This window comes from Fukomys damarensis, unplaced genomic scaffold (assembly GCF_012274545.1).
Source record: "Fukomys damarensis isolate Sample0158 unplaced genomic scaffold, DMR_v1.0_HiC HiC_scaffold_19, whole genome shotgun sequence".
Lineage (NCBI taxonomy): Eukaryota > Metazoa > Chordata > Mammalia > Rodentia > Bathyergidae > Fukomys > Fukomys damarensis.
This window is the reverse complement of record NW_022900931.1, coordinates 5,005,754-5,031,559: the sequence shown is the minus strand read 5'-3', so window position 1 is coordinate 5,031,559 and position 25,806 is coordinate 5,005,754. Positions and strand designations below refer to the sequence as shown.

The 25,806-nt window shown below is 42.5% G+C and overlaps 1 protein-coding gene across 11 annotated transcripts in view; it reads right to left on the bottom strand.

The window, feature by feature from the left end:
• Positions 1-25,806, bottom strand: part of Efcab6 (EF-hand calcium binding domain 6) — a 210,288-nt gene that overhangs the window by 103,810 nt on the left and 80,672 nt on the right. For 8 of the 11 annotated variants that reach the window (XM_010634369.3, XM_033766188.1, XM_033766187.1 and 5 more), the window contains 2 exons: positions 21,629-21,777; positions 21,389-21,499 (listed from right to left, as the gene is read on the bottom strand). In XM_010634369.3, the coding sequence (XP_010632671.1) occupies positions 21,389-21,499; positions 21,629-21,777 (260 nt within the window). Of the gene's footprint in view, positions 1-21,388; positions 21,500-21,628; positions 21,778-25,806 lie in introns of those variants that run through there. The other 3 variants (XM_010634367.2, XM_010634370.2, XM_010634377.2) reach the window with 2 other exon arrangements.

Here is a 25,806-nt window from a genome sequence, read left to right as displayed (position 1 = left end):
TCAGAAAAGTTGGCAAAGGGGAGAGAGATACAGCATCAGGCTCCCTTATGCCCACCTGTTCGCAGGGCTGTGTGGGAAGGACACAAGCCACATGTCAGCCAAGACTACCGGTTTGAATCCTATGTGAGAGGAGCTGCAGCACTACTAAACTGAGGCTCTGCGTATGATCCAGGACTCGCCTAAAAAAAGGAAGGTCAGCTAATGCTTCCATTAGGACAAAAGAACTCATCCACTGGAGCAAATTTAAGTCACAGTGGGAACCAAAATTAAACAGCTTTAGCCTTGTTTGTTCAACTCAGGTTACACATCCACCCACTCACCCATCCATTCATATTCTCACAGAGAGGGCCAAGCTCCTATCTTTTTTTTTTTCTTTTTCTTTTTTCTTTTTTGGTACTGTGGATTGAACTCGGATCCTTGTGCTTGCGAGGCAGGCGGTGGAACCACTGAGCCAAACCCTGGCCCCTATGCTCCCACTTTCACTCACTTGGATTGTTGTAATCTCCTTGTACCTAATTTGCCTCCCTCCAGTATACTTCCACATAACCGCCAGCCAGATCTTCTTGAAATACAAATCTAATCAGGTCACTCTTTTGCTTAAAATACCTGTATGCCAGACTTTGGGTCTTAGGATAAAAACTCATATCCAGTAACTCCAAGTCTGCATAGCTGGCCCGGCTCACACCTCTACCACAGCAGGAAGCCACGCTGCCCTCAAAGGGCTCTGCATTTCCTGTTTGGGTCCTTTTACTCTTGCTGCATCCTCTGCTAACTGCTGTGTTCCTCCATTCTTCCCTACTTCCCATATTTAACAGCTAATTCTATGTCTGTTTCAAAGCTCAGCTCAGTCATTACTTCCCCCAGGAAGACGTCCTTGATTTCCAAGACCAGTGCTACTTCCCCTCCAGACGCTCAGAGCGCTGTCTCCTTCCTTTACGGCATCCACCGTAAGTTAAGTGTCACTACTACTAAGATTATAGCATTTAGCACTTCTACAGCACTTGTACTATACTTATGATTATCGCAGATAATACCTGATAAATGATTACTATTTTACTTCTGCTATTAGCACTGTATACATGGTTATGAGAAAGAGAGACAGATAGGTTTGCTGAGGTTGTTAGGCACACACAGCAACATGTAAACAAGTGGACTACAACCTGGGCTTCATGTACAACTACTCATATACAAACATTTTTTTTCATTTTCTTACTCAGTTTTTCCCCCCAAACTGCGATATAGTTTGTCACTGTTCTGTATTTTCATCCTCAATTTCACCAAGTCGGATATTAATTTTCTGTGTTAGAAAGACTGGCTACTCTTAAAAATAGATTCATTTTTTTTATATTGTGTTTAGGAAATTGCCTTGTACTTTGGGGGGAAAAAGATTAAATGAAATCTTGGTAACTTATATTAAAGTAAATTCAAAATGGATTAAAAAGTTAAATTTAAAATTATAATTACAAGAAAAAAAAACCTAGAAGAAAATCTAGGGAGATGCCTGCTGGGTACTTGAATAAAAACAATTTTTTAAAATAAAAATTAAAAAATCTCAAACTTACCATTCAATCACATCAAAATACAATACCATGAATTTAGAACCACACAGCCTGACAGCATTATGTATCACGAACATGTACAGTGAATTGCTGATATTCTTAAAACAAAGTGCTTATTTTACAAAGCATATGAAAAATGCTAAAACTTGGCTTTTGCCAGTGATGGTAGCCTGAGATTCTCTTGGACCGGCCTCCTACAGATGACCACAGGGAGCCCAGAGCCTGTGACCCAGAGCACGGTGACAGAGACCAGCTGTGCCTGGTGGGGACGCCACACTAAGAGGGCAGCAGGTGTGGGCAGCATTTCCATCCTCCGGCCTGGGGTTGGTCCTGCAGCAGGAGGGGCGCCAGGAGCACCAGCTGTGAGACACCTGGAAAGATGGACCGTTGGGAGATCATGGCTACCAGAGAGAAAAAGAAAATCCTGGGAGAGAAAGAGCCACAGAGGGAGCCCTAGACGTTGCTCACCCCAGGTGCATCAGTGCCACGTGTTCTCACTCATTTGTCAACCGTGTAGAAGAATAGAAGGGAACAGTGGTTGCCAGAGAGCAGCAGGGTGTGTGGGGGACACTGAAAACAGAAATCACTTCTGGTTCTTCTTCAGTACCCTAGGATAACAACTATTGGTCAAACAATCTATGAGGAACTTCAAAATAAAAGGAGAATATAAAATTCTCAACGTATGCAAATGATGAATGGTTAAAGAGATAGGCGTGCTTATTACCTTGACTTGATTATTATACATTATACACACGCATTGAATTACTATGACACACCCCACAAAGATGTACAAATATTATTAAAGAATTCCATCTCGCCACATCTCTGCCTGGCTCCTGAACCTCACACGCTCAGAAAATTCCCAAAATAGCTAAACATAAAAGATCTGAGCTAAATTCAGAGCTGCCACATTAAGAGACAGAGTATGAGCTTAAGTCCCACGAAAATACTTGCCTGGTAAAACAAAAGAAACAATATTCATTGGGGAAAAAAACAACCAAATTTACAGTCTCCTCAATTTACTATTCCAATTTCCAGAATATTTTCCAAATAATGGACCACCGGGAAAATGGAACACGAACAAAGAGAGAAAGAAAATCAAATATTTTTAAAGCAATGATAAGGTAGGAAATTTCAGCAGAGTAATAGACATAAAAGCCAAATGAAATGCTAGAACAGGAAAATATATTATCTAAGATGAAAAATTTCACTGGATGGAGCCAAAAGAATGGAAAGACAGAAGGAGGGGTGGGTGAACCTAAAGACAGATGGCGAAGCCCTCTGCTGTGAAGGACACAGCATGCATACTCGTATATCTGCATTTATTAAACAAGTCCTCAGAGACACCAATTCCAGAAAATCTAACGTACATTTAAATAGAGTCACAGAAGGAGAGGAGAGGAAGAATGGAGCTGGCGCCCGAAAACAATTCGCTTACAGAGAGGCCAAAAACTGTCCAAATTTGATCAGAGATACGTATTTACACACTTGAGATGCCCAACAAACACCACGCAGGACACACATGGCGAGGCCCACCGCGGTCACCACGTCACAAGCCGAATTCAAAGGGCAGGTCTTGGGCGCAAGAAGAGAAAAATGACCGCGGCAATTCTCACCCAAACAACAGAAGCCCAAAGATGTGGACTGTGTCAGAAATGCAGCAGGAAATAAATGTCAGCCAAGAACTTTCCATCTAAGAAAACATCCTTCAACAATGAAGGAGAAATAAAGGCATTCTGAAATACAAAGAAAGCCAGGGGAATCCATCCTTAGCACACTGATAGCTCGGTACAGGAAGGGAAACCATAGTGGACGTGGACCTGAACTCCTCAGAAAAGAATAGAGTGTTTCCTACATGGTTAAGTATCTGGGGGGGAAAAAACCTACAAAAGGCTTTTTTCGTATTTCTTAATATCTGTTTAAAGGTAAAAATAAGAACATTATCTTGAAGGGTTCATAAAATAGGCAGATACGATACGTTTACCATCCACAGCGTGAAGGACATGAGGAAGGGTGCAGGACACAGACCCATTTTACCTAAGTTCTGAGCTTTATGGGCAGTGGTACAATATGAGCAGTATGTAGACTAGAAAAAGTCAGAGGTCTATATTACAGTACCCAGAGCAACCGTTACAACTACACAAATAAATATGCCCCCCAAGTGAGACTATTTTTCAAATATTCAAATAATCTAAAAAGTCAAGAGAAAGAATAAACAACAAACAAAACAACAAACAACAGAAAACGAAGTTAAAAAAAAGGGGGAGACTCCCCAGTACCACACACAAAAAGAGGAGACTCAAACCAAACATATCAATAACTACTTTAAAAATGCATGGACAAAATATTTCAACCAAAAGTAGAGATTATCAGACTGGTTTGATAAGAAAGATGCATTTATAATGTGAAACACCAAGTTAGAAGTGAAAGAACGTGACCTTCAGCTGTGTGATCGAGGTCAACTTCAAGAGTGAAAAGTCCTGCGGACACTGTGTGCGCCTTTGTGTGGTGTGTTGAGAAGGGGGCTTTTCTCCCTGTGGTCCTTCTCCCCGAAACATGCTGCCCTGGTCAGCCAGGTTCCTAACGGAGGACGTGCCCAAAGCATTACACCACAGACGGTCATCAAAACTGTCGAGGCCATCACGAGTGACAGTCATTGTTAAGAGGGAATAAGGACACATGGACTCCTAAATGGACTGGCCCTTCCTAGATAATATCCCAGAATAGAAAAGGGCTTTCAGAGAAAAACTGTGTGAATGTGAACAGAGAAGAATTAACATAATATATTACTATTATGCTTTGATTAACATAATGTATTAGTATCAGCTCACTAACTTTGAAAAGTGGTCCATGCTGACAGCAGAGGAAGCTGGGTACCGAATATACCACAGCCCTCTCTGCTGTCATCACGGTCATTATGGAAGGGCAAAGCTGCTCTGCAATGAAAAGGTTATGTTCTTTAAAGAATGATGAAGGAATACTATGCATAGTGTCACTCTAAGTCACACACCTGACAAGATGATGGGGAATTTGTTGAAAAACATAAAATCAGTGAAAGAAGAAAGCCCAAGAAGAAAGAGAAAAACATGGCAGTTCCATACTGGATTTTTTTCAAAATTTAATTTGTGATTGAAAACATTTCCCAAATGAAAAGTTGAGGACCAAACAGCTCCCAAAGTTGAGGACCAAATGGCTCCCTAGGTGAAAAAAGCTACCAAATCTGTGAGGGGTGTACTAAGCCAAGCAGCTCAGTGAAGAGGCACACAGCAATTGCTGCTTGGTGTAAAGAGCTGGGTCCCATCCTCATCACCACCAAAGGGAAAAAAATTTAACAGTCAGGAAGCAAAATTGAGGAAGGAAAGTGTTTTTCAAGGCATTCTCTGGGGCCAGTGTTACTCTGATTCCAAACCCAGATGTAGACCTTATAAGAAAAGATGTTGGGCAAATATCACTCATGCAAAAAGATAGCAACAGAGTTCTTAACAATATTTAGCAAATAAAATCAAGCAATACATACAAATATATTGCCAGGTGAGGTTTAATCTCAGAGCGAAAGCTTCATTTAACATCTGAAATTAATCAATTTTATCCCCCCCCATTATCGAAAGAAGAATGGAGAAAATAATATAATCATCAGAATCTATGCAGAGAAGATCTGATGAAATTCAGCAAACATGACAAAAACTTTCAGCAAACAAGGAATGGAAAGGGAATTCTTTAAACAAATAAACAGCATGTACAAAAATTCAAAGTTAAGATACAAAAATCATTTGCAAAAAATCATTTACAAAAATCAACTAAATAGTTAAAAATTCAATTTAAAAAACTTAGACATACAATTGCCTCAGAAAACCTAGGACTAAGTTTTAGATAATATGTTCAAAATCTGAGCATCGTAAACAACCAAATCTTGCTTAGTGAAATTAAAGACCTTTTAAATAAATGGGAAAGCTGACCATGTTTACAGAGCTGAAAATGGAATATTAAAGCCGGCAATTGTTACAATGGCAACTCGGCCTGGTGTATTTATAATTAAAATCACACCAAGACTTTTTAAACAGTTGACAAACTAATTCCACAATGAATATATAGAAAAGTAAAGAAAATAAAATAGCTTAGAAAGAGAAGAACAAAGTCAGAGAATTTACACTTGCTCATTGTAACACTTAATTGCTCAGAATAGTCAACAGTGTGTGGTATCAAACAGACCTATACATTAATAGAAGAGACTGTTGGGCCCAAAACTATACTCATACTTAAATGGTCAACTAATTCTCCACAAAAGTGAAAGTAATTAATCAGAGAAAGGATAGGCTTTTCAATACATGGTGTCAGAACCACGGGTCTCTGCTTAGGAGAATGAACCTGACCCTTACCTCACACCGTATACAAAAATTTTTAAGAGTGGGCCTAAATAGAAAAGCAAAAATTAGGGCTGAGGATTTACCTCAGTGGTTCCACCGCCTGCTTCGCAAGTGTAAGATCCAGAGTTCAATACCCAGTACAAAAAAAAAAAAATTATTAAACTTCTAGTAGAAAACACAGGATAAAATCCTTGCAATATTGGATTAGGCAAAAATTTCCGAAAATGGACCGCTCAAAAAACTACCTGTAAAAAATTTTAAATGTGCATCAAAATTAAAGAACAACAACAAAAAACGTCTCCATTTCGAAAGACAGCAAAGAAAATGAAAAAGTGAGCCACACTGAGAGATAGTTGGAAAATGTCATTTCTGATAAAAGGCTCAAACCCAGAATGGATTCTTACAAGTCAATAATAGGAAAACAACTCTCAGTAAAATGAAGACACGATTTGTACAGCACTAACAAAGAAGACGTATGAGTGGACAAACGATCACTCGAAAGGAAGGAAGATGAACATCATTAGTCATTGGGAAAATGCAAATTTGAAACCGAATGAGCTCACACCCCACGCCGCCACTGTGGCGAGAGTTCGGAAGCGCTGGCGAGAGTGGGGAGCATCTGGAATTCTACGTGTTGCTAGCGGCACTGCAAAATGGCACCGTCACTTTGGAAAAACAGCCTGCTAGTGTCACGAGTTTAAACACACACTCCCTATACAATCTGGCAACTTTATTACTAGACATTTACCCATGAGAAACGAACACAAACGCCCACACAAAGACTCGCATGTGAATGTTCACAGTAGCATCTTCCACAACGCCCCCAAACCAAAACACAGCCCAATTTCCATCAACTGGTGAGCAGATAGGATGACTGTAGCAGATCCATACTGTGGAATACTAGTCGGCAGGAGAAATTAGTGCAATGTGGAGATATGTGACAACATGGTTAAAATACGGTGAGTAAACAGGGGCCGGGGGTTTAGCTCAGGGGTGCCGCCGCCTGCCTCGCAAGCCCAAGGACCCAGGTTCAATCCCCAGGATCAAAAAGACAGAAGATGGTAAGCAAAAGGAGTCAAGCACAAAACGCTACCCGCTGTGTGATTCCCATTGAGGGAACTCCTGAAGAGGCAGAACTCTAGCGTTAGGGACAGGCAGCACGCTGGAGGTGAGGGCTGAGGGAGACCACAAAGGGTCAGAGTGAGGTTTGTGGTGAGGAGGTGTTCTCCATCTCCATCAGGCAAACGCACACCATGGCTGGGACGCATTATAATATGCACAGCACACTGAAGAAAAACTGTTTATCTTCGATAACTCATGTGTACTTCAATAAAGCTTTAGGGTAAAGAAAAACTAAAAACACAGAACATGGACAAGGAAGGGCCCGGGATGTAGCTCAGTGATGCTGCCACCTGCCTCACAAACACAAGGTCCTGAGTTCGATCCCCGGTACCAAAAACAAGAAAGATCGAAAGAAAATAAAATGGGCAAGGACATGAATGACAAAGTACATGAAAGTGTCAAACAAGAAAAGCACATGACCTCAGGGGCAGTCAAGGGCATTCAAGTCAAAACAACAAAAGGCTCTGTCTGCCCATCACGCCCACGAGGATTTTCAAAACAGCCACGTTAAATATTGGCACAGAGCATGCCCACGAGCCTCCCCTGTAAGAATAAATCAGCACCTACCTGAAGTGTGTTTTAGCAAAATGGAGCCATAAACCTTAAAGATGCTCAAACCCTTTGACTTGAGGGTTGGCAAAACATGAGGCAGCCATTAAAAATTAATTTGAGTTCTTTCTTAACAACATGAAAAACGTTCCTAATATATTCCGTGAGAAAACAGAACATAATTTATACCTCATATGGTCTCGACTATGTTAGGCATGTATGCAAATGTGTGTACATTCATACACAAAAGAAACTCTGAAAGGAAATAGAGCAAAATATTAATAGTAGCTGTCTGTGGCTGTTACAATTATGGGTGGTTCATTTTTTTCCTTATGCTTTCCCCTGTTTTCCATTTTGAGCATGCATGGCTTTCATAATCAGCATGAATAAATACAGTTTGCTTTAGAAGGAACATCATTTTACTAGAAATCCCATGAATAACCATTAGTAGCCAAAATCACAAGGAGAAGCTGATTTTTTTTAACCCTTAGCGGTGCCACAGCGGGCCCTTCTACTGCCTCTGGATTCTGAGCCTGGGAGCCACGTTTTCCCCATCCATCCTCCGCAGCCCACACAGCCAGGGGGAGACGCGGCTGCACATGGCTCCGTCACGGAGAGGGGAGAAGGAACATACGAACGTGTCACCCTGCTCCCTAAGTCTCATCCATGCAGCAGATGTCTGCCATCAGAGAGGCGACAAGGAGTAACAAGGGCAGGGGCTCATCGGGGGGTCACAGGGACCGGTGACAGCTGGCACGTGGCACGGGAGCCGAGACTGTGGTGGAGGGCAGGGCACAACTGCGACAGGTAGAAACGGCGAGAGGAGGATCCAGAAAAGACCCAAGGCAGAGGGCCATGGGCTGCCCCCGTCTGAAGCTTCCACCCCTCGTCGGCCTCGCTTCTCCACCCACATCGTCTTCCTGGGCAACCTTGTCCTCTCTTCCGTCTCCAGGACTCTCTCTCCTGACCCGGAAGCTGCGAAGCCCGGACTTCTCGGTAGTCCCAGCAGCCTGCTCCTCACCAGCACTGGATTTTGTTCTAACAGGGCTTATCTCGAGCTTAATGTGTCCAAAATCAAACTCCTGAGCTCTGCCACCTGGCCTGTTCTCCCACCGCCTGCAAATACGCAAGCTGCCTCCTCCTCGCAGGGCTCTGGGACGCCTCTCCCTGCCCAGGTGATGGCAGGGCGAGGAGGATGCAACCCGGCAGCCTCACAGCTCCCTGCTTGGTGCCTCAGCTCCTGTTCATCTCCCCTCTCCGGCCCATCTCATCCACAGCGTGCCACACAACTCGCTGTGGTTCACTTGGTTCTCGAACGGCCATATGCTGCTGAGAGTATGTCCCGAGGGTGTGGCATCCCCTTTCCCAAGCCCCCTGAACCCCACATCCCCAAGGGTCTGCTGGAGGAGATGACGGGGCCCTCCGCCTCCCCACCAGCACCTCTCCATCTCACCAGCCTGGCACAGTCCCACATGTGACACTGCCCAAACCCCTCAGCTGAAGTAGGGGCCTGGACACCCTTAAAGATCAGCCCACAGCACAGCCACTGGTTCACGCTGGGAAGTTTCTTCCAATCTTGCCAGAGGGTCCAGAGAATCTTGGCACAAACCTTGTGGCAAAGAACCCTCATCCATTTGCCAAGGCAACTGTGTGGTAAGGAAGAAGAGCACACAGGCATCCGGGGGCTCTGATGGTGACAATCCCTGGAGAGCCACAGGGCCAGCATGGTCTGCTGGGGCACGTGGAGGCTCGGGGAGGGACAAATGGAGGCTGCATCCGTTTCACGGTGGATTACAGAGTTATCCTGTGGTTACCTTACCAGCTCCAGAATACACAATGGGAAGAGAGTCCTGGTCATTGAATAATCGCCACCTAGGCTCTCTGATCCATGAAGTAAGAGCTATCATGACAGGAAGCGGAAATGCCAACCCATCACCAAAAGAGTAGACAGGAAGTAATGGTTCCCTGTGCTTGCTCACCCTGGGCAAACCAGACCAGAGCCACCGCTGAAGAATAAAAAGATGAGGTGCTGATTTCTATCCTGTTTCCTTTAGTTCACCGGTATGGCCAGTGCAAACGCTAGTCTGCTATGCCTCCGCAGACGCAGCAAACGGGAGTTTTCCATCAACATCAGCGAAGGCTCCCTTTATGTGGGTGCAGAGCAGGACACTGTATCTCCAGTGTATGTCATCTCGCCTGCTTCTTGTGGCAATAAAATGTGAAGGAGCTCTGCCCAGGGGGTCCTGCGGCGGTCCAAAGAGCTACTTTGTGCACTCAACAGACCTTTCCAGGGTGGCCCTGAGGGACAGCACTGGACCTCCAAGTGGACTGAACTGTCCACTGAGGAGAGTCTGGATCCACATTTTGACTCATGGGCAGTGACTGACGGACTGACTGACGTACTTGCTGACTGATCCAGGAACCCGGTGAGAATGACACTGAAAGATCCTAATAAGATTACTGACATTGAGAAATGGGAAGAAAGGAGCTAAAGGTGTAGGGAAGGTGAGATGGGTAGGGGAAGGGTAATAAGGGAAAAGAAAAAAATGTGAGATAAGGAAAAGATGGAAATAAAGTGTTTGTAGATGGGGAGGGGAGGAGGGGGGGAAGGGAGGGTAGGGGTAAGGGGAAAATATGAGAATCAAGACTTGTCAAGTAGAGGTACAAGATCCCAACAATGAATGTAACTGTACTGTATCCCTAAAATGTACCAGTAAACTCAATTAAAGCAGAAAAAAAAAAAAAAAAGACTGGTGACAAAAGAGGCCCTGGAAAGAGGCATCTGCTGAACCTCAGAAGACAAGCTCAGCAAGTAAGGATGTGTGTGTCACCCTTAAATGCCACCGGAAGGCAAGCACGGAGGATAAAAGATGACCTGTTCCAAAGATGTCAGCCAATCATTTCCAAAGGTAACTCCGTGCTTACTTGGACCCTTCACACCAAAGGGACCTTGCTGGCAGGAATGGGGGCAATGCGTTGGTTCAAAACTACAGACTTCTTGTCACTAAAGCTGAGCTGGAACCACCCTGCTAAAAGAGCCCGTCCTGCCAATGGCAGGGGCCAAGGCAGAGCCCTCAGTCTGGCCCCTTGCTGTAGTGGACTTTGCAGACACCCGGTCAAGGGCACACTGGCCCCCGACCCCAGCGAACACAGGGATACACTTGTCCCAGAGGTGGCACTGTCTTCCCCACCTGAGATGCTCCCACTGCCACCGTCACTGGGATCTTCCGGAATACTGCATCCATCAGACACCATGGTATCAGATGCAACACAGCCTTGAACCCACGGGGGCGCTTCTGCTGGTGCAGGTGTGGGGTGGACCCCATCGCGGGACCGGTGGCCCTACCCCATCTGGCACACGGGAGCACCGGCGTGGTGAGACATTTGGCCACTTGGCTGTGGATGCCACTGCAGACTCAGCCGAGAGACTATGCGTGCATATGAGGGGCTGGGGTGTGGGTCTCCTGGAGGTACAGCCTGTCCAGGTCATTGGGAACTAAGATCCTTTAAACAGGAAGGCTGGGCCCCTCACCAGAGAAGTGTTCCCTAGCAAGGACCCTGGCAGAGAAAGGACAGGGGACACTATTACCACCGATTTAGATCTCCCGATCTGTCACACTAATGAGAACGTCCGCAGCTCTGTAACATGCCATTGCTGTTTTCCTACAGCCTCTGGAAGAAGCCTGAGTTGAGCTCACAGCTTAAATGCTGGGTGAGGACAAAACTGGCCCTGCCTCTCCCTGCAGTATCGTGGCAGCTGGCAGGGTCTCCATCCCTGAGAGGTCACAGGGTTTTCATCCCTCAAATGAAGCCTTCGCTTGGCCACCCAGTCTCACGTAGGGATGTCGAGCCCTGGTGGGCACCAGCGGATGTGGGGAGGCCCAGCGCTGTCCCTTCCAGGCTACTGCTTGGTGACGGTCACACTCTTCCGCCGAGATCTCATCACCTGCGGAGATCCTCTCCTCCAGTCACAGCACCGGTTCACTTTCAGTAACTGCTTCCTGTCCAGCCCCTTCCGGTCAAGGTCTGCCAGTGGCTTCCACTCTCCCAGCTGGAGACGCCAGCCCCTGAGCCAATCTCCTTATCCTGCCTTCATCCTTGGGTCAAAGATCCTGGAAGAAACTCGCGCTTCTCCTTTTAGCGTGGACCCTGAGCAGTGTGCGTCCGGAGCACGATCAAATCAGGACACTGCGTGGTGCCGTCAGCCCCCAGACATCCCCGCTTCCCTCTGGATCACACCCTCCCCTAAGCACAGATCTCCTCCATCTTGACTTTTCCACAGGTCATCCAAACAAAAGAGACCTGAGACATGGGACTAGAAAGGCTTTGGCAATCACGGAAAACACCTCCCAGCATGTTGCTTCTCCACCTCGTATCGTCTGGGCTGTGTGGTTTATTTGTTCTGTCTGCGTAACTTCTGCCAGGCTCCTGATGCCACCAGCGTGAACGGCGTGTTCTCCGCTGGCGAGGTCCCTGACCCGCTTGCGTGGCGCGTGGACCAAGTGCCCTCTCTGGCAGCTGCACGGGTCGTGGGGCCGGCCCCACGCTCACACTCATTCTCTCTCCTTAAACACTAGCTTATCCTTCACAGATCTGTTTTATGTGAAAGGCTAGGCAGTGCTGAAACACACGGGGAGGTAGGGATAAAGGTCAAGTTAACTGTTCAATTAAAGCCCACCACTTCGTTACAATACATCTCTAAGGAAAATAGCTTTTAAAGTCACTAAAATATTACTTAGGTCAAGATTTCATGCCTCATTAACCAGGCTCTTAGGGATTTTCCTTTAAATCCCAGATACTGAGTATTTAAAGAAAATAACAAATTCAAAAGACATCTATTTGGAGTGTTTTTGTCTGTCCTATACATTCAGAAATTGGATAGAAAGAATCATTCCTCAAATAATTTCTAGGCAGAGATTTGAGATTTTATTTTAGCTCCTTCTTTATTGTCCCCTGTATTGTTTGCTTTAGAAAAAAGAATAGACAGGTGATTTAAACTTTATTTCTTAAACTAAAATGAAGCATGCTTGACTTTTTATTTTCAGCTTCGTGAGCTTTTACCTGTTTCAATTCTCACGGATTCCAACACCTAGGCCACACAGCAGCCCCGTCACCCCACAGCACCTCCCTCTCCCCTAGAGATTTGCTCTCCCTTACCTCAGCCTCTGACCTTGCAAACCCCCAATCTCGTTTCCATCCTTACTGTTTTGCCTTTTGCAGAACGTCACACCAGCAGCACCCTCCATTCACAGCTTCTGAGATTGGTTTCTTGTGCTCGGCATAATGTCTCTGCCATTTATCCACACTGTAGCCTGCTCTTTTTCTGCTGAAAATTCCTCCCTTTCATGGCCAGATTAGTTCATTTCATCTCTTCACCTGCTGAGCTACATTTGGGTTGTTTCTAGTGTGGGATGATTATGAAGTAAGCTGCTGTGAACAGTTGTATCCAAGTTCTTTTTAGGGATCTCTTAAATCACAAAAAAGGCAGGCAAAATGTGCTGCATATAAACATGGACTTGTCCTAGTAAGTTAACAGAACGATTAAGCCTACATTTGAAAGGTGGGTTAGGGTTTCCAGCGACGCTCTGAGTCAGGGGTAGAGAGGGGTTAAGGGTGCCGTCTCCAGCAATGTTGGGTGCTCCCACTTTCTCCTGGGAGTTGGGAGATGACAAAATCAGTCCTAAGTTCTTAACAATCATCATTTAAATTTTAAAAATAAGTTAAAAGCAAATGACTGTGACAGGGGCCAATGTAATCTCTAAAAACAGAACAGAAAATAAAAAGGCTATTTTTATACAATGGATGGACCACTGTAGACAGAACCTTATTATATACAATTGTCCATGTACAATAGAAATCTAGCTTGGGGCCGGGGATTTAGCTCAGTGGTTCCGCCGCCTGCCTCATAAGCACAAGGTCCCAAGTTCGATTCCTGGTACCAAAAAAAGAAAAGAAAAGAAAAAGAAATCAAGCTTGATAGAAAAAAAAGGAAATATAAGTTGAACCAAATCATGAATTGAAGATATGGCAAAGTAGGCATTACAAACAATGGGGAAATAAAAGAATTATTTAAGAGAGACTGGAAGGAAAATAGACTATCTGGAAAAACATTTTTTTAAGTTGGACACCCAATTTATATAACAATGGATTAAAGTGTTGTGTTTTGAAGAATAAGAAAAACAAGCAGAATAGAATACGATTTTTTAATCAAGCCTGGGTAAGAATGATGAATTGATAGATTTCAAACAATAGAAGACATTTTACAAAACAAGATTAATGTATTTGATTATATTAAAATACAAACCTCAAAATAGTGAGGTATCATTGCTAATGAAAGAGAAACAGTGAACCGAGAAAATAACTGCCTCACTTCTTATGACAGCAAAAGGTTGCCTTTTAATAATTATCTAATTATTAAAAAAACTAAGCATAAAGGTGATGAAAATCACTTAAAATGCCCTCTGTTTGCACCATTAGGCAATTAGGACATGAAGAAAATACACACCAGGGGAGACATGATCAGTACACAGGGACAGTGAAAAGTCCAACCTCCATATTACTCCCAGGAATATAAATTAAAACAAAACCAGGCACTACTTTCTACCTCTTAAGTTATCAATATTTTAGAACAATGTTAATAATCAATGCCAGGAAGAATATGAAACTAGAACAGTCACACCATATTAATAGCCTCGTATGCCACTGCGCTTTTCAGACCATGCTTTGGCTGTGCTTACAGAGATTCGCAAAAGTGATACTTGGTGTCAGTACGGGAAGTCAAAGCCCTCGTGACCCCCACAGAAAGATCCACCAGCACCTCTCCATGGTGATTTGACACTCAGCCCAAGTGCCCTGCGTGGAGTGGAATGAAAACAGAAAAGGTAGAGGGAATGACGTCACCCTGACCACATCACCTCCTCTCACAGCAAGGGCACCACAGGACCAGTTTCTACACAGAAAAAGGGGAACCAGAGGTGGAAACACAAGACGCTTCCCTTTCTCACCTCAGAGAGAATGCAAGGAAATAGCATAGGGAGGCCATCTGGGCCAGGCAGACACAGAGCGAGGAGGAGCGGCCCATGGTGAGCTACACACAAGGATTGGTGGCAGCTTTCTGAGCCAGAGCTTGGGAACTCTGCTGGTACCACTAGAGGTACCACTTGGCCACCCACAAAGCTGAGCTGACCACTTTCACAAGTAGAGGGGAAATTCTACACAGCCAGCCTCCCAGACTGGCCGTGGATCTCACCCCGGGGGTTCTCCCAGGAAAGGAAGCAACCACAGCAGTGAACTTCAGCCTGGAGCAGGGGTCACTGCACCTACCTAGCAGTTCAACAGTATCTGGTATGACCTTAAAGGCCACTCCTGACCGCCTCCCAGCACGTCAACAAAGAGCAGGGGCTAAATGTGCCACACCTGGGAGTTCTCAGCCCAGCTCAGGCCTGCACAGGGAAGGAGCAAACGTCACCTGTGTCTTTCTCCTGAGCAAAGCACAGGCCATCCAACCCAGTCAGTGGCCCCACACAACCTGCAATCCTGTCCAGCTCTTCCACTCAAAGAGCAGGAGAAAGCATGTGCAAGTGCATGGAACTAAATAAGGAAATTAAAATAGAAATAAAAAATATTTTGAGATAAATGAAAATGTAAACATACATACCAAAATTATGAGATACAACAAAAGCAATTCTCAGTTTACAGCAACAAATGCCAACATTAAAAAATAAGAACTCAAATAAGTAACTTGATCTTATACATCAAAGAAAGAGAAAAAGAAGAAACTAAGCCCAGTGTCAGCAGAAGGTAAAATCTAAGATCAAGAAGTAAATGAGCTGGGAATTTAGCTCAGTGGTTCCTCTGCCTGCCTTGCAAGTGCAAGGACCTGAGTTCAATCCCCAGTACAAAACAAACAAACAAACAAAAAAAGAATCAAAGAAGTAAATGAAACAGAGATGAGATAAACAATTTTAAAAGATCAACGACAGTAAGAGTTGATTTTTTTAAAAAAAGATAAAATAGATATCCTCTAGCCAGACTGAGAAAAAGAGAGGACTCAAAATCAGAAATGAAAAACGAGACATTTAAAGATATAAAATCAGAAATGAAAGAAGATATATTAAAACTGATATCACAGAAATACAATTATATGCCAAAAAACTGGATGACCTAGAAGAAATAGATCCATTCCTCTTGGCACCTGCAATGTATCAAAACTGAATCATGAAGGAGAAACATGAGCAGACCAAGAGTGGGTAAAGAGATTGAATTAATAATGAAAGTCTCTCATCAACAAAATCCCAAGGGCCTGATGATGTCTTTGCTAAATCCTACCAAACATTTAAAAAAGAATTTTATTTTGTATTTTCCCTCTGTACTTGGCTTTGAATCAATAGAGAAAGTTTGTGGCAAATATTTAGAGATTAATTTGGGGCAAGAGGCTTCATCAGGTTGATCTTGTTGTAGTTTGTTTGTTATCTTACGTTTACTATACACAGTACTACATTCATCTTGGGGAACTGGTATGTTGACACAGTGCATTTTCATCTTTTACCATCTCTTTCCCTCCCCATGGTTCCATCTTCCCTATCCCCACACCCATTCCCATCTTCACAGAGTCTACCTCCCTGATTCCTATCATGTATCTTTCATTATTTTGCCTTTAAATTATTTATACTTTGGGTTTCTCAAACCAAGAGAAACCAAGTAATATTTAAACTTCCCTGACTGATTTACTTCACTTAGAATCATGGTCTCAAGGTGTATCCTTTTTCCTACAAAAACATTTAAGAGATAAATACCAATCCTTTGCAAACCCTTTGAAAAATTTGAGGAGTAGGAATACTTCCAAACTCTCCCTACAAAGCCATAATTAGCTAATAGCAAAGAATAGAAAACTATAGACCAGGGGCCAGGGACTTAGCTCAGTGGCACCACACCTCCCTCACAAGTGCAAGGTCCTGAGTTCAATACCCACTACAAAAAAAAAAAAAAAAAAAAAAAAAAAAAAGAAAGAAAGAAAAGAAAACTACAGACCAGTATTATTCTTAAACGGATGCAAAAATACTTAACAAAATTAACTAAATTAAACAACACACTGGAAGGATCATTCGCCATGATCCAGTATAGTTTATTCCCACAATGCAAAGATGGTTCAACCTAAGCAAATCAATAAATGTGAGACATCACATTCAAAGAACAAAGAACAAAAACTATATGATCATTTTACTAGATGCAGAAAAATCAATTAACAAAACTCAGCATCCAATCATACATTTTTAAAAAATCACTCAACAAATTAGGTATAGAAGGAATGGACCTAGGCACAATAAAGACTATATATGTTAAGCCACATCTAACTCCACAGAAAGTTAAAGCCCTTTACTCAGATCTACAGCAAGAAAGGATGCCTCTTCTCATCACTTCTATTCAACTTAGTATTGGATAGCCTTGCCATAACAAGTACACAAGAGAAAGAAATAAGCACCTGTGTAGGAAGAGGTGAAATTGTCACCATTTGCTGATAATAGGATCTTACATATGAAAAACCCTAAAGATTACAAATACACACACATACACACACACAAAACCTGTTAAAACTAATAAATGAATGCAGAAAAGTTGCAAGATACAAAGTTAACACACAAAAATTAGTAGCATTTCTATACATTAACAATGGACCCCTTCCCAAAAAAAAGAAGTCAGCAGAATAACCCCATTTACAATACCTACCAAAGGTAATAAGATAAAATACTTAAGAATAAATATAACTGCCATGGAATTTAGCTCAGTGGTTCCACTGCCTGCTTTGTAAGCACAAGGACCAGAGTTCGGTACCAAAATAAATAAATAAATAAATAAAACCAATGAGGTGAAAATGGTAAAACACTAATGAGTGAGGCTAGGCATGGTGGTGCATGCCTGTAATCCCAATGCTCTACAGGCTGAAACAGGAGGATTGCTGTGAGTTTGAGGCCAGCATGAATTACATATAGAGACCCTGTCTCAAAAAAAAGAATCTTTCACCATGCACTAAACTAAAATTCAAGTGGATTAAAGATCTAAATATTAAAAAAGAGACACTAAATTTTCTGGAAGATAAGTTAGGCAGAACTCTTGAAGATAATGGCATAGGAAAAGACTTTATGAACAAATCCAGAGCAGCACGGGAACTAACACAAAGAACAACTGAGATCTCACCGTATTAAAAGCTTCTGTGCTGCAAAAGAAACCATCAACAGAACTAAGAGACAACCTACAATGTTGGAAAAATTTTTACCAGCTGCTCCTCAGACAAAGGACTATTACCTAGAATATATAAAGAACTCAAAAAAAATCAGCCCCCCAAATATAAAGACCCAATTAAAAAATGGGCATTTGAAATGAACAGACATTTCTCAAAAGCATCAAGTAAATATATGAAAAAATGTTCCACATCACTGGTCATTTGAGAGATGCAGATGAAAACAACACTGAGATTCCACCTCAACCCACAAAAAAAAAAAAAAGGAGTACTACTCAGCCATAAAGAATGAGAAATTAGAGCCATTCATGGGGAAAATATTGAGGATATACTCCTAAGTGAAATAAATAAGTCACACGTGTATAAATACCAAATAGTTTCTCTGGTATGATCCTAATGGTATAATTGACAGTGTGAAATAGGAAGAAAGGAAGGAGCTAAAGGTGTAAGGAAAGTGGGAAGGGTAGGGGAAAGGAAGGGAAAAGAAAAAAAAGCAACAAAATTAAAAGCTGGAAATAAAGTATTTGTAAATAGGGAAGGGAGGAGGGGGTGAAGGGAAGGCAGGGATAAGGGCAGGGGGGGAGAGAACCAAGACCTGTCATGTAAAGGTACAAGATCCCAATGATGAGTATAACTGTACTGTATACCTAAAATGTACCAATAAACTCAATGAGAAAAAAAAAGAAAAATAAATTGAAAGCACAAATAAATGGGAAGACATCCCATGTTCATGGATTGGAAGAATTAACAGTGTTAAAATATTTGTAAATAGGGAAAGGTGGAGGGGATTAAGGGAGGGCAGGATTATGGGGAAAAAATAAGAACCAAGATACATCATGTAAAGGTACAACACCCCAGTGATGACTGTAACTGTACTGTATACCTAAAAAGTACCAATAAACTTAATGAAAAAATAGTGTTAAATATCTGTACTATCAAAACAATCTACATATTTGAAACTTCACTATCAAACTTCCAGTGGCAACTGGATACAGCAGTACACACCTATAATCCCAGTTACTGGGGAGGCTGATGAGGCAGGAGGATCACAAAATATAGTCAAGATACTTGAGGTGTCATGTCAACACTAAAAAGTTGAGATTTTGGAGCATTTGAGATTTGGGCTTTTGGATTAGGGATGCTCAACCTGTGATCAGTAATACTACACTCGGCAGCTGCTCTGCTTTTGCCTCTTGTGCCCCTGTACCCCTGAGAATTCTGGGTGAGTGAAGAAATGGGACTCAGTGATCTCTGCATCCCTGCGGCCCTGGTCACCCTGGGCCCGGATATACTCATTCTATTTGTCACCCCACTAAGTCATGCTGGGTGTAGAACTATTTATTTATTTCTGTATTTTTAGCACCCACCACAATGTCTGGCAGAAAAAGGCACTCAGTAAATGTTGGCTGAACGACATTTTGTGTATCTGCTAAAATTACTATGAAGACAATATGAAAAATGTCTAGCCCTGATTACAAATATGTAAAAATTATATATGTATGTGGATACAAAACAGAAGAGAATGTAGGACAATAAAAATTGTTAGATGAGGTGGAAGATGATCCTTTTGTTTTTTGTTATTGCTATAAAATTATAAAACTATTATGAACTTAAATAGTTCATGAGGGCTGACTGTAATTCACGTTGGTCAAATGAAGGCTCAGGCTCCTCTACACAGATGCCAAAGTTTCTCTCCTATACACAGGCAGACCTCAGTGTCCTCAGAGAGACATTGGCCCAGGATCTCTCAATGAGCTCCACACAGGAAAGGATGTTGTCATGTTCCTTTCAGTACAAATAGGGTTAAATCTGTATTTGAGACCATCTGGAAGCACCAGTGGCCGGCATTCAGATCGAAATTCAAGACTTCATTCTTAGTTAGAACTAAAATTCCAACCCTAACCCAAGTTGCTCGTATGCCAGGCCAGTCCTAACTCAGTGGATTACATTAGTATTTGTATAATTTTGAAAGTGATACATGAAATGTCTAGATCATGCTTAACTATCTAAGAAAGTAACTTGAAAATTCCACCTTGTGTAGGCAGAACAATAAGGCTGTTTTCTGAAACATGGAAAGACTGAGTCCTAGGGCCAAGTTTGCTGCTCAGTGTAGAATTCTGACTGGACATGGAAAGTGTTGTCAAATAAGTGGAAGACTCTCAGGAATGGATCCAACACTTCAGGTTCATGTTGTGTTTCCTTCCCCTTTTCTCGGGCCTCTCTTTTTGGGGTAACCCCAAAGCATACACCAGTTACCCAAGTTATACTGGACAATCTTCCATTAGCTCTACTCTACTGCCCCCGAGAAAAGTTATACCAGGAATTAAAAACAGACAGAAAGCCAGGCATGGTGGCGCACGCCTGTAATCCCAGCACTCCGGAGGCTGAGGCAGGAGGATCGCTGTGAGTTTGAGACCAGCCTGGGCTACATAGTGAGTTCCAGGTCAGTCTCAACTACATAGTGAGACCCTGTCTCAAAAAAAACAAAACCAAAACCAGAAAAAACAAAACAAAAACAAAAAACCAGACAGAGTGTATTCCTTGCTCAGAGTTTGGTCTATACAGACCAGATTTCCAACCGAAAGGAACCATGGACCCTTGGAGAAATGGCGGATTCTGGGTCTCAAGGAGAGGATGTATAAGATGAGCCCAGAGCATTTTTTAATCATCCTGGAAATCAAGAAAGCAATCAAACACTATTGAAGTCACAATGACTGACTCAGGAGCCTCCAGACAAGGCCCCACTGCTGAGAGGGAGCAACTGTCAATAAGAATAAAACTGTCAGGGGCCCAGGGATTTAGCTCAGTGACACCATGCCTGCCTGGCAAGGGCAAGGTCCTGAGTTCAATCCCTGATACCAAAATAAATAAATTTTAAGAAAGAATAAAACTGTCAGGAGTTGAAACACTTCAAATAAGTTTAAATCTGTACCTTCATAATATTTGTTAACAAGAATAGTTAAGAAAACCCACCCATTGCTCACTTGTGGAGGGTGGTAGGGAACCAGCTGATAATTTTGAAAAGCAGTAAAGGAGGGGACAGAACCAAAGCTCTCCTGCCTTTGTTACACTACAGTGCCTCTGTTGCCCGACAGTTGGTGAAAGGAAGGTTTCCCTCGCTGAAGTGATCCAACCAGTGACCGAGGAAGAAATGACAGACGTAGAATATCACCCCTTTGTGGTCCCTAGTGAATTAATGGATCTAAGTACAATCAACAATGGTTGTTCGGGGTGGGGGTGTGGGAGGGAGACGGGGAGCATGAACTGCCACCGTGGGTTGCAGGAGTCAAAGCCAGGCTGTAAGAAACTCCCATCACCACCATCCAGATTACTCCCAAGTTAAAACGGACAGGAAGCCTATAGGTTAAAAAGGAATCGTGGAGAATCAACCAACAGCAATATTCTGACTTAGCTTGGCTCTGATTCACCTAAGATTAGAAAAGAGAATATGAGACAAGCGGTTATACAGGAGTCCTGGCTGGAGAGTTATTAATAGTATTGATAATGCAATGCGATGTGGAAATAATATTATCATCTTTTTTAAAAAGAGCTTGCACCTTTCAGAGAGACAGACAGGAACTGTGGAGTCTGAGGCCGAGCTGACGAAGCACTGGCAGGACGGGAGGACAGCCGGGATGAGAGCGGACTCCATTACTCTCTTCACTTTGCTATATGTTGGAAATGTTCAATAATAAAGAGCCTAAAACACTAATAAAATATAAATGAAGCTCTTCCTTTCCCTCACATTTCACGTCTGGGGGGAAAAAAAGATGTCAAGGAAACAGTGGGACTCTTACCTTTTCATTAACTGGAGGAACGTTCTCCTTGGTAGCCGGTAAACAAAGGTGTCCAGGACAACCTTGAGGTAATTCAAAGAGACGTAGCCACCTCTGGAGGGATCCCCGGCGCTGAGGGCTTTTTCAATCTTTTCAACTGACTTTGAGAACTGCAATGAATTAAAATTGAGAGTGCTGCATTCATAAAAATCGACTTGACGGGGCTATTCAACCATCTTATTTATTTATTTATTATTTATTATTTATTTTTTTAACCAAAACCTCTTCAAATTCTTCTCCCCAAAAATTGATCAAAAAGGTTACTGTGGCAGGTACTGAACTTCAGATGTTTAATTGATGAATTCACTACTGAGGAGCATTCCCAGTCTCCGCTTCTCAGTTGACAAGGCAGACAAGCTTCTTGGGGGAAAACAGCACATACAATAGATCTACCTCAAATTGCAGCGCTAAAAATACTTGGTGGATCTGCCAGTTTGATACATCTTTCCTAATATACTTCAAGCCGCTCCCCACTGTGAAGCTGCCCCTGATTAAGTCAGGCCAATCAAACACACATGCTGGCAACATTTTATTAAAAATAGAAGTTGATTTCATGGTAAGGAAAGTAATTCATATCAGGACTGCATAAACATAGTACACTTTGGACATTTCTTGAATCATTCTCTCTTAATTTTTTTTTTTTTTTTTTGGCAAAGACCTGGGTAAATGAGTTTTGTTTTGGAGATTCCTACACCACAGTGAAGTAGGTTAACCACTGATTTTTACGACTCATAAAAATACTGTGAAGATTGGTTTTCTTTCTACAGGCTTTCCTGCTGTTTATTACTGAGTAATAACAATATTCTCCAATATTTTCCACCATCCCACTTCACTTGAATTCATTTTTTCCTGCTAACTTAGATAAGAAGACAAACAAAATAACCATGCACTTGGTGGGTGATTAAGACTTTCTTAAAAATCTGCTGGAACTTGGAGTCTTGATCGGCGAAAGGAATAAGGAGCAGGTTTAGTAAAATGTCCTTGATGTGCACAGGAAATTTGGAATCTACAGCGGAAGTCTTTAAAAATATCATGAGACTTAAGTTTCTCAGAAAAGATCTATGCATCTTAGAAAATTGTACAAAATTAATTCCAAATGCAGCTCAACTTGCTCATCTCTCCTGTAGTGGGGTGGGCTGTATTAGATTCACTGCCTGGGGGAAAACTCACAGAGAAAAGCAAGAGTCCATGTGAAGCAGGGTCTCTGTGATTTATGGGATCTGTGAAGTCCATTTTTTATATTTTAATGACATTCAGTCCCCAGTAAGTTTTTTTGAGTAGCATGCTTGAGCAAAGACTTTTAGAAAAAGAGCAGGGAATGAAACAGAAACAAACTCCTGATGGTGTATGTACACTCTGATGAATTTTCTTTGTTACTGTTTACACAGAACGTAAGACTATTTGTTTAAGAAAAATGCAAGCAACCCACCAGAGTATAAAGAGAGGAAATAAACATACCTGGAAGTCTACCAACCGCAGTTTCCCATACAGAGTTCCCAATGCTCCCGGTGTGATCATAAAAACACAGGTAATTTTACAAAAATGGAATCATGCTACACTTTCAGGTTTGACAAATGCTGTCGTCATTTAATGTTATGTCTTGCTATTTTTTTCCATAAGAACAAGTATGAATCCACATTATCCTCTTAGGTGATCTATGGAGTACCGTCATACTGCTGATGGAGAAGCCAACAGTCTGCCCACTGCAATGTTTATTTATTTGTCTTTATCTGCATTTCCTGGATCCCCACCTAAGTGAGACCTCTGTGGTTATTCTCTCTCTTAACTCCCTGTCATTTTCTGCCAGAACCCTGGCAGGTTGTATTTAGGAGTGTGTGTTTTGTTCACATCTCTCTCCTTGATGTAAGGCCATGTGAGCTCCCTGGGTGCAGCCACCCTGCCTGTTTGTCACCGCTAATACCCCAGAAGGAGCACAATTTTGACAATTGGGACGCACTCCACAAACTTGTTAGAAGTGGATATATTTTCATCAAAGATGTTCTAAACAAAGGTTGCAATTTATGAGAAACCATCCAAAGCACTGGGAAAAAGGAAAATGAAAGCTAAAATCATTGCTGAGTCACGATAGGCATTGGACTGGCCAGAGTATAAAAGTCTAACCATGTCAAGTGTTGGTGAGCATCTGGGACAACAGCAGCTCCCATGTGCTCTTGGTGGGAGTGGAAACTGAAAATGGAAAAACAATTTGACATTGCCAACTAGAGAAGAAGACCATGGTCTCTACAGCCCGGTAGGCATAACTCTCGGAAGCCACCTACACAAAACTGTTAAGGGTGGCAATGCTTGGATTAGCACAAAATAATGAGCAATCTAAATACCCACCCACCACAGGAGGACCAAGGGCTTGTGTAGCGTTCGGAGAGCAGAAAACTACAGCAGTGAAAATGACGATATAGTGATACTCAAAATGCAGGTGAATCTCATCCTGAGTACTAACCGGATGAAAATAAATGGTCTTACAACTATGCAAATTTACTACAGAGGAGGAAGAAAGGAAGGGAGAAAAGAAGAAAGGAACTAAAGAAGGAAGGAGGGAAAAGAGGAAGGAAACAATCAATCAAGCAAGAAACAAAGAACTCATGGTGTAAGGAAACATAAAACAAAATCCCCTGCAAAAATGGACTTTCAGGCCATAAAAATGAAATAAATAAAAATCTGAATTCATTAAAATAGAGTATTGAAGTGAGGAGGGGTATTTCAGAGCTAAGAAGACAAAAAAATAAAAATAACATCATTATAGGAGCTGAGAAAATTATAAACAGCAAGAATATGAGATAAGGGTGGAATTTAAATATTAAAGAAATGGCTTAAAAGAATCTCAAAGAAAGGCAGAAAAGTAAGACAAAATGATTAAAGCAATTTAAGAGCAGATGACAGCTATCGAGGACAGACAACGAGGAGACAGGGCAAGGACGGCTGGAAAACCACAGAAGAAAGGACAGATGGGAGGAGGAAGAGGAGAAGGGAAAGAAGGGTCAGGGGAGCTGATTTTAGCACAAGGACACCAGACATTTCCCTGATGAAGGAAAGAGTTCATCTGTGCATCTAGAGAACACACTGCCTTCCAGGCAAAATGGGCAGGACATAGCTTAGTTTGGCTTTTTTAATTTCAAGGATCAAGACAAAAAAAAAAACAAAAAAAAAAAAAAAAAAAAAAAAAAAAAAAAAAAAAAAAAACCTTCAGCCATCCATGCAGGAAGGCTACAAGGGAAAAAATAATCATGCCAATCCCAGGTTCCTCATAGCCACATCCAGTGTCTGAAGACAACAAAGAAATATTTACAGATTTATACTCAGAAGAAAAGAAAGTGGGGCAGAGAAATCTACCCAGCCAAGTTGTTCAAATACCGAAGCAAAAGCACACAGTCTGGCAAGAAAAAAACAAAGGGAATAAAGCACCGATGAGCCTCTCTCAGGGAAATTACTTGATAATGAAATCAAGCCAACCAAAAAGTAAACCAAAATAACTCTAAGAGGGATAAACTGTAGTAAGCACCGAACTAGAGTGATGGACATTAAATTCGTGTAACTATAAAACAAAGGCAAAAAAACAACTGGGGGGATGGTAAGGGTACACACTGTAGAGACCTTAAACTCTGAGAGGGAACCACACACAGTAAAAACGGGGTGGAAGGGGTGGGGCAGGGAGAGGCGAGAGGGAAAAGCCAGCCCTGCGGTCCGCAGTGGAGCGCGGTTGTCACGGCGTCACCACATCTTGGTGGCTTCCTCAATCTCACCGCTGGCGTCGATGTCCCTTTGGGACCTCACACGCCTTATAAGAAAGAAGTATTCACCCAAAGTTCAGAAAGGTGTTTGCTTTCACCTGAGGTCAGTGCCCTGGGGTTGTGGGTAAGGGTGCTGGAGCGACCCTGTGCGCATTTGTTTATCTGGGCTCCAGAGCTCCCTGGAAAGTCCTCGGAGCACTTCGTGCGTGAAGTGACAACAGCGCCCGACTCCCAGAGCTGCAGAAGATGCAGAGGCCATGACTACCTCAGCCCTGGGAAAACCCAAGAGGGCTAATTAAGATCATGTTGTTTGCTTTCTGGTAAAGTCAAGAAAATTTCAATTAAATGTGTGTGTGTTTTTTTAAAAAGCATGATCTTTTTCTTATAAAATTA